At 36.6% G+C, this 13516-nt stretch overlaps 1 protein-coding gene across 1 annotated transcript in view; it reads left to right on the top strand.

The window, feature by feature from the left end:
- LOC145417325 (GTPase-activating Rap/Ran-GAP domain-like protein 3) overlaps positions 1-3094 on the top strand; it is a 750816-nt gene extending 747722 nt beyond the window's left edge. The window contains exons 25-26 of the mRNA XM_080286003.1: positions 2039-2168; positions 2571-3094. Coding sequence (XP_080142129.1) covers positions 2039-2168; positions 2571-3094 — 654 coding nt within the window. The remainder of the gene's footprint in view (positions 1-2038; positions 2169-2570) is intronic.
- Positions 3095-13516: the final 10422 nt, after the last annotated feature.

Below are 13516 nucleotides of genomic sequence, written 5' to 3'. Positions count from 1 at the left end.
TGTGTTCCAAGACTTGTGGAAGGACCTGGTCTGTGTAGTATTGGGCTGTGATAGTGGACTTTTCAGGCATCACATCCACGCATATTGGTCCTTGAGAATTGAAAAAGATGGTGAAAAGGCACTTCCGGCTGCGAAATCCTTCCTTCAAAATCTGACGTCGAGGGTCTTCATCGCCCAACCACACCATGTTTGACTGCTTGTCACGGGTTGTGAAGAATGAAATCCAACACTCATCTCCAGTAGCAACATCTGAGAACCGTTTTGGACCATTTGGTTCAAATTCAGGAAGCCAGACACGACAAATCCTCACCCGTTCAGCCTTTTGCTCATCAGTCAACAAATGGGGTATCCATCGACAACACTTCTTCCTCAGGTGTAACTGTTCATGCACGATGTCATATGCACTCCCATAACTGATATCAAGCTCCAAGGCTAAGAACCTAAGAGTTACAGTTGGATTCTCGTCAATGATGGACCGTGCACGGACAGATATTGCTTCGGTCACGGATGTCCGGGGGCGTCCAGAGCGTTGTTCATCTTTCAATTAAGTTTTTCCTGCTGTGAAAGCACGAATCCAGCGGGAAACAGTTTCCAGGGAAGGAGTAATGTCTGGATAAACGTGTAATAATTCCCCTCGAATCTCTGTTGCTTTCTTTCCCAGTTTCCACCTCGTAAAAATGTAGAACCTGCAGCCTTCTTTCGAGTAATCCATGTTTCTGGCCAGAGAGCAAAAACAAGAGTGAAGCATTCACTCACAACAATAAAACAAGAAAAGTCAGGCATACGGCGACAAGTTCAAACTCGTAAGGACAGGCAACTCTGCACTCTCCTTGCTCCCCTACCTCCCATCATTCAAGGTTTTCATGTTATAGCACGAACTGTCATTACTTTCTGATCACCCTTCGTAGGGGACTGAGATTGGCATTTTCAGATGTGTAAATTCAAGCCCTTCAGATCTGTAAAAAAAAAAAAAAAAAATTACCTTGGTGAAAGTTAAAAAATCAACCCTGAATAGTGGTTGGGGTGGAGCATGGCTTCAGAAAAATGGGGTCTTTAGGGGTTAAATCCAAAAGCATTGAAATGTCACCTTACACCCCAAGGATACCTAGAGTATATTGATGGCTATCTGCCTACCAAGTTTCATGCCTTTATGACAAACTCTCCATTCTGTGGCCCTCTTTTGATGATCTTCGACATGCTGTACTTGTCGTGTGTCATATGCCATGTGCACTGCCTAGGTGTGATGAAACCTGTCAGAAACAGATCTTAGAAGTGGGCTATCATATGGTGTAAACCAGGCAGTGACTGGCCCTGTGGTTGCTGTGATATAAGCAACTCAAAAATGTTACAGTTGGGCCAGGTTGGACTGGGCTGCGTTGGGCCACTCACGTGTGAGAAAATGCCGCTGCTTGACGAGAGACTCGTGAAAACTTTGTCCTCCTCATAATAATGCAAATTGCACAGGATATGGAACATCACTAAAGATGTGGACTAAGGAAGAGACTTTGTTTTTTACAGGATAAAAGAGCGTGATCTCCCATAATAGCATGTCCACAGCATAGAGTAAAAATGAATAGGGTTGTTAAAGGATATTTGTAAGTGCATTTGAAGGTGGATGTTTGGAAGGCAAAGAAAAGGTCATGATATGGTAGGTAATATGTAAGAAAGTGAGGCTTTGAATGTTGAGAAAGCAGTGAATTGACCAAGAGGATGGATGAAGCCTGTTAAGAGATGTACAAGACTGATTGCACCTAATTTTGAATTTGCAGTCAGTAAAATGTTAAAGTGGCAAAGTACAGCAGTGTTTGATTGGTAGGGCCTGTGGAGTGCAGCTGAGAATGTCAGGGTTTGAATTATGAGTGGATAACTCTACAGATAATTTTACTGGATACTGTTGATATCATTTGTGTTTCTTAGTCTTGTATCTGAAAGCATACTGCCCATTGAAATGTTATAGATGGACATTGATTCAGGATGCTGATGACAATAAGAGCAAAACTGTTCTGTATGTGCCACAAAAGTTGTTGCCCTTCCTCAGAGTGACATCTTCTTTGCAACAACGGCTCCGGAGTCATTCACTATGCGACGGGAGCGTGTTAAGGTGGACCGCTTGGAAAGGGATCCTAGCCTCTCACCCCCACCATCACCTCATGGCAAGGAATACACAGGTAAGAGTTGTTCAGTATTGAATTGGTTATAGGTCTTGTAGTAATATTTTATAGAGTTGCTGTAGATATCAGGATGTGCAGTAGCAAAATATACTGATCTTTTACTAGTAGTAGTACAGTAGTACGGTAGTAGTTGTAGTAGTAAAGTAAGGGTAATACTGTATTTACAAGTATTTATGGTCAATACTTTCTTTACCTGCTTGTTATTTTAAGGCACTGTAATAAAAGTACAATATGGCTCTGACAGTTTGTTTAGGGTAATATATTGCATTGTTGTCAAAGGTCTTTGCAGCATTATAACTGCCAGTGGAAGAAGTTCTCTTAGGAATATGGGTATGGCTACCTTAATGCGTAGTACAATGAGAGTTACAGCAGCAGGTGTGACCCCTTGTTTGTTCCCAGTGCTGGATAGAGATGCAGCCAAACCCTTCAGGATATATCGTATCCCTCTCCGCTGCCTCACCGGGACATCTACATGTGAACGGAGGTGTCCTACACCTTCCACTCCTCTCCACCCACCTGTTTTGGGTGCTGGTGAGGATTGTGCTGGAGGAAATGGAGGAGAGGAGGGAGGGGGCAGTGGACGCACTGGGATGCACCTTAGGGTATCAGACCAGCGCTATGCGAGCCGTTCCTGCACTGCTTCTCCAACTCATAACCCATCACCTCCCAGCCCCTTCCCTACTTACATTCCCTCCCCAAGCTCCTCCCCCCCTGTTGGCCATACCTCCTCAGGGTCTCCATCGCATCATTCACCGTATCAGAAGCCCCGAAACCGAACCAATTCTCTTACTGTGGACTCTGCTGGCAGTCTTCTCCACCATCACCATCACCACCATGGGCGACCCCACCTTTTCCACAACCATTCTCACCACCATCAGCATCACCATCACCACCACCACCACCATCACCCACCAGTCAAGTGAGGCCCCCCATGCTAGCCTTCAGTCTGCTAGCCAATCAAAGTCTGTGTCCCGAGAGATGAAGATGTGTAGGGACATAATGAAAATAGTCGTCTGGTTTGGGACCACTATTCCAGCAATGTGCGGTGGTATTTCAGGGCCTCATTGTATGTGTCCCTGATTCACGCACACCCCATTCAGTTTTATTCGTATTGTAACTTGAGCCTTTGTCAGTTAACTGATTCTTGTAATTTCCTCAGTACCTTATGATTGTTTCTAATTTTGTTTTTGTTTTTTTCCTTTTCCCATTACATTTTCTTTGTAACTGTTTTCTTTATTCTTGCCCTTATCATTTCTTTTCCTCTCTACATCACTGGTTATGTGATGCTCTTACTCCACATTTCGAGTTGCCATTCTGTCATCCTTCATATGTACATTATGATTACATTGTTTTATTTTCTTGGTATCTCAAGACAGCTTTATTCAGCTTGGGAGAGAGTTTTCAAACTTGAGGTGTTATATATAGCCTTTGTTAACCCCTTCATTGCAAGACATCTCACAAAAGTTGAATAAAAATTGTCAGGTAGTAGTAAGAATAAAATTCAAAATATATCATCATATTGAAAGGGTTGACATTGATATCTAATGCTTTTACATTTGATCTTTGTAAACTCATGATCATACTTGTAAATTTTATCAGCATGTACAAGTATATATTTGTAATTTCTCTCTTCTGTCAGTTATCTGCATTATCATCCACCACTTTCCCACCCATTTATCAGTCGTTTCTTCATATTGCCAACCTACCAGCTGTCCTAGTGTATATTTGAATGAGTATGTCCAGGCATACAATAACATTATTAATCAAGTGCCCTTTTCATGATCATCATTACCTGCTCAGCCTTAGCATATTGAAATGGCAGATAATGCTATTTTCTCTCACATGGAATCTTCCTGATCTCAGTTTTGCAATTGATATAAGACTCTTAGAACCAGCCTAATTTTAGCCTGGTTCTGAAATCATTGAATATTCGTCAGGTATTTCATATTCAGTCTCTTATTGCTGTTAATTTTGACGTTACCTTACATTAATCCCATCAATCCATTGGCATTTTTCTTTATTCCTGCCCATGTTAGACAGTCTTATTCAGGTTAAGAGAGTTCCTCAATTTTGAATGAATAAAGGAAGGCTATATATAACCCTTTTTGTTTGAGAACTCTGTGAAGCTGAAGAAATTAATTCAAAAGCAGCAAGAATATAAGAAAAAATGTGTAATTGGAGTGAATTTAATCATAGATGCCTCAGATTTATTATAGTCATATATAGTGTATGTACTTATTTTAAGTTAGAGTGTTTTTACCACTCATTCAGCATGGTAACACTTGAAGTTGACTTGAGTTATTGGAGTTGATTGACTAAAACTATATTAAACTCAGTTGTCTATTTTTTTTTTTTTTTTTTTTTTTTTTTTCCAAAACTAAAAATCCATTGCCATTGTCATAAGCACCTGATTTTCTCCATTGTCTGTTCCCTGAACTGTCTTTAAACTTGAAGCTAATGGCTTTGTCATAAGCATTTATATTTGCTCCATTGTCTGTGCTCTTAATTAGAATCTGTAAACTCAAATATTGCAGTCATCAGTTGTTTCATTAACTAATTGATTAAGTACCATCTTCAAACCATAATCCTGTTGTCATCAACACTTTTGTTAAATATAAGATACAGTAATTTATTCCTCATTACAGTAATCATATTTTGTAGCAAGGTAATTCATCACAAGCACTGGAAATATTCCATCATAGTTTTTTTTTTTTTCCAGTGATACCTTTCCTAAGAAGGTTAATTACCATTCATGATTTACCTGGTACTTCAGTACTGCACCATGTTTATCACCTCTGCCCTAGTGGAAGCACTGGTAGCATATTGCTGCTTCACTAAATATATAGCACACCAGTCCAGCAGATATACAGTGCAACTTATTGAAAAGGGCTCTTGACTCTCTCTGTCTGTCTGTCTGTCTGTCTCTCTCTCTCTCTCTCTCTCTCTCTCTCAAAAGTTTATGACAAAATTTCGTATGTTGAACTTCAGAAAGTGTTAAAGGTGTTTTTCCTTTTATCAGCATAAGTAATGAGGATTGCATCATCCTTTCTTCTGACAGTGGCAGTGCACTGGTGTTCTCTACCATGTAAATTATCCTGCATTTTATTCTGAAAAGTGCAGCCTTTTTCTGATCACCTTTAAATAAAAATCCTTGTAGTACTATCCCATAGTACACAATGTATTGACCATTAATCAAGTTTGAGTTTTGATTTTGTGTGGGGTAGAGGGTTGGATGTTGTAAGAATCCCTTAACTTTCTTCCTCAGCAGACAAATTCATACTGGAACAGTGTATATTATTACAATAATCTTGAGAGATATGCACAATAATATTCCCCCCTGCAAACTTTTTTCTTCAACATAAGTATATATTTTTTTGTTAAATTCCTTTATAATGTTATCACTTTTAACATTTGAAACTTCTAATTCCCCTCCTAGTAGTGTTCTCTGCCTTGAGGAGTGTGCCTATGCATCATCTTAGCAGTATTACATGTAATGTACTTGGTGGTTTACACAACCAGTTGTACAGTTGATTGGTGTTACTTTGGTGTTGCATGTTGTTGTATGTGATTAGTTTGGTTTCATTCTTGTTCATTTTCTAGTCTGCATTGGCATTATTCTATAATTCATACTCTGCCAACTGTATTTTGCTTTTCCTCAAGTTTCCCTATTTTTCTTCAGTTTCACTGCACCCTCTCCCTTTCCATTAGATAGTACCATTATTGTATCCCCCTTCTTCATTATCACCTGACAACAGTACTTTGTATCTCTCCAGCCCTCTGTGTACTTCTGTAGCTATAACTTTTGTACATAATTATTTTAGCGTTATTCACTCGATGCAAGAATTATGCCAGTCATTTGGAAGGGACAGTTGCTTCAGTTGCTTTTATATTATAATGATAATCCCACATAACTGTTATGCATAGTCATTCATCCATTTATGATGATCAGTCACTTATGCAACATGTGATCAGGTTACTGTACTATATCACTTTTTTTTTTTTTTTTTCCTATGGTCGTAAGTAAATTGAATTTCAAACATGCATCAAATTGAGGTAGAGCAGTTCAGTTGAGCTATCTTCATTGGATAAACAACAGGTAAAAGATATATTCCCAAATGCTTTAGTTTAATTTAGATGGGAATTAGTGTAGTTTGTTTTGTTATATTAGTTAAAATGCAATATATACAAGTGTTTCTTCAGTGTCAGGTCATATAACAGTGTTTATACTGTACTGTCAAAAACATTCTTCATTTCTAACCGTATAAATAGTAATATATGTAGCTTCTCCATTGCATTTGTACCTTGTACCAGTAAATAACAGCAGTTACCATGTAACTTTTATAAATTTTTCACCAGCCTCCACTTAAACTCTTTCTGTTAATCACAGCCTTACATTGATAGCTTTGCAGTCCCTTCTTGAGTACATGACACTTTCCTTTAATTGTACTGTACAGTACTTTATAATTTCTTTGTTAAAAGTTAAATTTTTTGCACATTGTTGTTGGCAGTCAAATCAGTGTTGATAACTTTTTTGTTATTAACCATTGAACAAATGGTTAAATATAATCTTACGTACATTAAAATATGTTATGCAAGCCCTTAATTAAAAATGTTGTTGCTCTTCCATTTTTGTTGGCATTGTGGATGTCTTGTTTTCTGTAACCTTAAATAATTTTTAACTGAAACTAGAATGAGATCAATTGTAATTATTCCTAAGCACTCTCTATTAATTTGCATATCATTTCGTACATATCGAAAGTCAGCCATTGTAAAGCAGCAGCTGATGTCAGAAGTACTTTAATGTGTGTGCATAATATTATTGTAACCGCGTCATAAAACACCAAGTTGGCATATGTATTGAAGACAAGCTGACAGTATTGTTCAAAATAAGTATGGCATATGACTTAACTTACTGGTAATAAACTTGTGGTGGTCATATGAATCTATTGCACTTGCTAAAGTGAAAGTAGCTCTGGGTGAATGTACATTGTTAAAGTATTACTTAAAGCCAGTTCACACATACTGAGAGGATTTTGATAATCCAGTATCTAGTCATAAGAGGCATAGTGATTGCCTGAGATAAACAAAAAATAATGTGGTAACTTAAGGAAAACAGGCTAGTAGTGGATATATATGAGGGATATAAGGAACTTAAGCATGATGGTGGTAGTGGTCTTGGTGAGAGGAGTTGTAATTTCTTTTGTCTGTACTGTTTGATTCAAAAGTGTATTCACTTTAAGTTAGCAGACTAACAGTTTTACATATTTAATTAATAAGGTGCTGTATATGTGCAGAGGAAACTGTCCACATGAGTACTGTATTGTGTATACAGTATGTAGAAGTGTAATTTTCCCATGCCAAAGTATGTGGCACTGTACAGTAAGATTTCTGACCTTGTTTAACCAAACATCATGATCAAATACAAATTTATTACTTTACATGCAAGTTTTGAAAACTTTGTGACCATGTAAATTTTGTTTTTGTGTGTAAGAAGTATGTCACACTCTACGTTACTTGTATGCTTGTATGTGTGAGAAGCACTGCAGCATTCTGTAGAATCCTGAACTCCAGTTGAATGTGACCCTTTAACATCAAAAGTATTAAGAATTGGTAGTATGTAGACTTGAAAGTGGTACAGTAGTAATTTATGGTAGTATGATGAAACATTCCCTCATAATCATTTGTCTCATCTATACTGTTGCATCTATTTTTCTTGTCTCATATCCCATCGAATGTGTACAAAGTAGACAATTTTAAAATCCCTGTATGTATCAGTTTCTTGTAGCAAGCCTAGTAGCATTAGAGAAAATGAAAGTAGTATAGAAAAAGTAGATACAAGATGGGTAACTTTTTCATACATGCTTAATTCCAGCATTCCTCTCATTGATGATTTATTGTAATCTTGTCTGTATGTGATCTGTTATATTCTAACAACATTATGCATACATAATTTCAGATGATTCTTAGTAACATCCTCATTCTGAAGAACGGTTACTTTGAAAAAATGTATATAAAATCTTCCATCCCAACCATCACTCTTAAATGTTGCATTGACGTCAACATTCATGCCTCATTCTATGTAGGTTAGAGCTCCTAAGACTTTACTATATATATATATATATATATATATGTATGTTTATGCTGTACTATTATAATCAATTTTTATATCTGCTGAATGGAGGCTAACAGACCATATATTTTCAGTACTGAATAATCTTTCTTACCCTACTGTGGAGTAATGAATGCCTTATTCCACCACTTTACTGCATTTCCCATTTACAGCCCTACCAACATCCATACTTCCTACAGCCATCTGTTCTTGTAATAAAGGCCAAAGAGAATAATAAGTTTAGATAGTTGTGGTAGAAGACCCTTGAACCAGCAGTTATCCCTTTAACCACACTTCTCATAGCTAGTTGGGGGGTAGTATTTAAAAATAATCTTGAGAATATTTTGTGTTTGACATTAACAGACATATATTTATCATGGCTTCATTATCTTCCAGCCCCAACCTCCCTCCCCCATAGCATTAAAAAAAGAAAGAATTCTTTCCCACAGAACCCTAAATCTTGGGTGAAGTTCAGTATCATGGGGTTTGGGTTGTAGTTGTGTTGGTCATCATATTTCCTCACATATCCTGTAGTGCCATATGAATTAGAATCCATTAAGTAACACGTGAAGCCTATTCAGTATTCAGTATCCTGTGCATTATTGAGGTAAAGTAGCCGTATTAACATCCTTTCCCCTTCATCAGCTTCCTTTCGCATTTCCCCAGTTTGATGCAGGATGTGTGATTTACTAAGTACTCTGTGGTTTGCTGCTGATAACATATCATCGCTGGCTCGTGATCTGCTGTCAGCTGGCAGGGAGAAAAGAAGGCAGTGTGATTGGCTGCCGGCTTGCCTTTCACATGTGGTTCATGGGTTTAAAGCCGCTTAATATACTCCGCGATTCATCAGCCGGCGATTCTTATAAATACTATATTCTACTCAACTAAACACACAACCACAATGTGATACTTTTTTCTGGATTTTATATATACATAGAGAAGAAATAATTATATATATAATATGTAGTATTTCTCTGAGCATGAATAATCTCATAAGGTGTTGACACCATAGTAGTTATTGGAAATAGTTAGTTTGCAGTGTTGCGATTCCTACCTGTCCTTTTCCACCAACCTTCCATAAATCAGCCAGCCACTGGATAATTGTGACATGACAATCTAAATGTTGACAAGCTACCATAGGGACACGGTGGTGTGCTAGCAATTAAGCAAGGTGGTGACCCAAGGGGCATGTATATATTTGGTGGTTAAAAAAATATATATATATTATTAGAATGCAATAAATTCTCTTAGAATGTAAGCCAGTTTTACAAGTATCCATTTTGCAGTAGGCCTTGATGATATTAGCAGTTCATGTTACATTATTGGTCTCAGTTATAAAGAATGAATAGTCACAATTTATCAGTTAGTGAATATTTTAATTATACTGGTATATAGAGCACAGTACATTAATTTACCTTTGTAACGTTGAAAATAATTTCTCTTATGCCTTTTCCGTATCATTCTGTGCAGATTAGATACTGACAGTTCCTTATTTGTTGCTGAAAGTATCCTAAGGCCACAGTAAAATTTCTTGTAGTTTAATGACAGAAAATATGTCTGATTCACGTCGAGTAACATTTCCCTGGGCCACCCCTGTCCTTTTTAGCTGCCCACTCCGGGACAAGATCTCACATAAACCTTTTGTTTAGCCTAGTTCCCTTCCCTCTCATCCTCTCCCCCTCCAGAACTAGAATCATAAGTCATAATGCGCCTTAGATGTTTCAGTGTGGGAAACTCTACCATTTTCTGCCTAGTCGAGTCCATGATAGTTTTGAAACACTCAAAAATGAAAATGTACATTATATATTGTATTCTTTGGAGTTTCACCTGATGAAAGATAAATATTTCAGAATAGGTTTTGTGACTATAAGTATATTGTTAATTGTTCTGCTTGTAAAGCAGAAAACTGTATGATGATGTCATGACATTGAAAATAATAGTTTCTGTAAGAGTTTTTGATGTACTGTATGGATGATAGCAAAGTTTCAGGTGAGATTCCAATGTGATATAAACGGGAAACACTTCTGCCTTTTTTTTTTTTACCTCTACTTGATATACATATATATAACAGTGTTGAGCGCTTTGCCAACTGTCTCCTATTGTTGCCCTCTTGAATGTTGTAAAACTCAGTGTATGGAATTTAGGGATTGGCTAGTCAGAAATAGTTGGAGTATGTACCGTATAATAAAATAGTGTCGGGTCTACTGGTTACTAGGCGTTTTGGTTTGTAATGTGTGCAAATGACTGCTAGTAAGATTTCTGTCATCACAGTTTTTCCATGAAATATATAGTAATGCTTTGTGCTGTACATCAGTAAGTAGAACTGTTTCAGTACTGATTTACAGTTCCTCTGCATATTTTGCATTAAGAGACAAAAATAATCTTATTAATACAGTACTGAATTGATATTTTTGTATCCAGTAACTCCCGTGGAATGAATATATGTTACTGAAACTAGTAGTAACATCACATTTGTAATTCACATCACACTGAACCAGCATGAAGTAAGCAGCCACTTAGCATCCTTATAATTTTAAGCATTTATTTGCTCTATTTCCAGTGTAATTTTCTTGGCCATGTAACCTGTAACCTGACACTCAGCTACCTGTCGTTGCGGAGGTGGACGTTGAGGCTTAATGCACTTAACTTCATAAGCTAAGGTTGCCTTGTCTCGTGTCCCTCTTTATTCTGTGTGTGTGTGATCTATGTCTCTTGTAAAAGCTGCTTCTGTTGTCTTTGTGAGCTCTCTTGCTAGTCCGCTTTTTTTTTTTTTGTGCCTTTACTATTTTTATTGCTTCTGCTTTATCATTATTATTATTATTAATTACAGTATTATTATTACATTACAGTATTATTGTTCACTGATGATTTTTTATCTAGAGGCCACTTTTCATGGCATTTACTTTTTATGCATCTAGAATATGCCATCATTGGGAAGTTTTGTGCTAGCACTTTGAGGGGGGGAAAAATCATAATCCATCACGTTCATTTAGGTCTACTTAGTAATCCCTTGGTTATAGCAGTTTTCATTATCACGGTTAGATATACGGTATATCAGTGCTCCTCCCGTTATCATGCATATTTCAACAAAGAAACATCCTTATTGCTCACATGAGCTAGTTTCTGCTGACAATGATGATACAAAATCTATGGTTTCTGATGTCTTTAAGGGATTCAAGGAGTTGATCCCAGGTTATGGAGACTGCTAGTTCTCCATCCCTAGCCTTAGAACCCTTTACTTCAAGCTCATCTCATGTCTCTATATGGTAGTATTTATTCCGTATTGTGCTGATTAACTTAACCATGCCTGTGTGTGTTTCTGATACCATAACAGTATGTATCGATTTAGTGGGTCTAAATTGTATAGAGGAAAATTTGGTGTTATGAGGGGTGCCTAAAACCAATTAGGATAAATCTCATAGGGTCTGTGCTTTCATTATCGAACATTTTCATTATCATCCACTAGGTGTGGTACCAGTTATGCGTTGTAACCAAGGGATCACTTTTTTTTTTTTTTACATAGGTTGTTGGGTATTGCCATTACATTATTATTATTATTATTATTATTTTTTTTTTTTTTACGTAGGTTGTTGGGTATTGCCATTACATCATTATTATTATTATTTATTTTTTTTTTATTAAGATATAGGGAGGATGATGGAAATAATATTATGATGACGATGATGATGATGATGATTATTATTATTATTATTATTAATTTTACTCCAGTTTCCCACATGTTGAAAGATCCCAAGCATGACTTTGATCTCACTGGTGACAGATCAGAAGAGAAAGGAAGTCCCAGGTATTGTCCTTCCTCCATTCCTTGAGTCATAAGGAGTGTGAGGCTGCCCCCAATTCAAAGGCTGGGTGGTGAGTTTACCGTATCTGCAAGTCAGTACAAAGATGAGAGGTTTTCAGCCCAGGTCCCTTGTCGTTATATATATATATATATATAATTCATGCTGTGCAGGGAAAATGTGAATAGTATTCCTTTTTCCACTTTCCCAGGGGAGCAGTTTGTTAAATATTATTATTATTATTATGAATGCAGAGTTTATTAATTTTCAGTTTTCTCCCTAATTTTGACTCGCCATTTTAGCCTTGGTTTCGGCCTTTTAAGTGTAGTGAATTTCAAATGGGAGTTGTTAATGCTGTTTGAATCATTAATACTATGCTATTATGTCCTCCTTTTAGTTTTTTTAGTACTATTTCTGATGCAGTAATGATTGAATTTCAGATCTTTACTTTTAGTTGTTCTGGACTGAGAAGATGGAATTTTAATTGATGAAAGTCTTGAATGTAACTTATCCAAAGCAGATCAAGCTTATATTTGTTTCATTAATGTTTAAGTACAGTGTTATATGTATTCATATCAAGACTGATCATACAGGAGCATTTCATGAAGCTGGCATGTTAGTTTCACAGATGGTACCTTTAAATTATTGATGCAGTGTACTTGGCATAAATTCCCTCAGTGATGTTAAAGCCTTGCATGGTTTGAAAATGAAGTGAAAGTTTTGAAAATACTATTATTATTATTATTATTATTCACGGGACTTTGTACATGCCTACCAGTTTTCAAGAATAAGCTGTGAATTTAGATGCTATAGAGGATCTTGTTATCGTCAGTGATGGTTTGAGCAGTTGGCTTTAAAAAAGATTCACTAATCCATCTGTCATATATAGACCTGAGCACTAAATTTTAAAGTACTGTATCTTTAAGAGGCATATTTTCAATGTTTAGACATCTATAGCACCAAAATCACACATTAAAATATCAGTTTACTGTTCTGACAGTGCTTTACTTTCATGTAAGAATATGCTAAGGTGATACCCACTCATTGACAATTATGAATCTAAAAATGCTAAGTGTAGCCTTTCAGACTGGTTATATGTAGTCATAGCTTCGTTGTAGAAGCTTTTTGGATGCATAGGAAGTGTGATGATATTGTTTGATGTTTATGAAAAAAATTTTATGACATCATTGTTAAAATTTGCCATACCCTGAGAAGAGTTTATAATTGAATGTTAAATTATAATCTGTTTAAAACTTGTTGATAAGTAAACAGGCTGTTGCAGTTTTTGCATGTTTGAGGATGTTGCAGAATGTTATATAACATTGTGAAGGGTGTCCGAAATGCTGTTTTCTGTATATACTGGACTGTATGTACTGACTGATCAGATTTCAAGTAGAGGACATAACCTCATTTGGTGTCAGAACAACATTGTCTCT

Source organism: Coenobita brevimanus, chromosome 110, assembly GCF_032717465.1.
Source record: "Coenobita brevimanus isolate Jiangsu-jjx chromosome 110, ASM3271746v2, whole genome shotgun sequence".
Lineage (NCBI taxonomy): Eukaryota > Metazoa > Arthropoda > Malacostraca > Decapoda > Coenobitidae > Coenobita > Coenobita brevimanus.
Note: the sequence above shows the minus strand (reverse complement) of the source record. Positions and strands in the feature narration are given on the sequence as shown.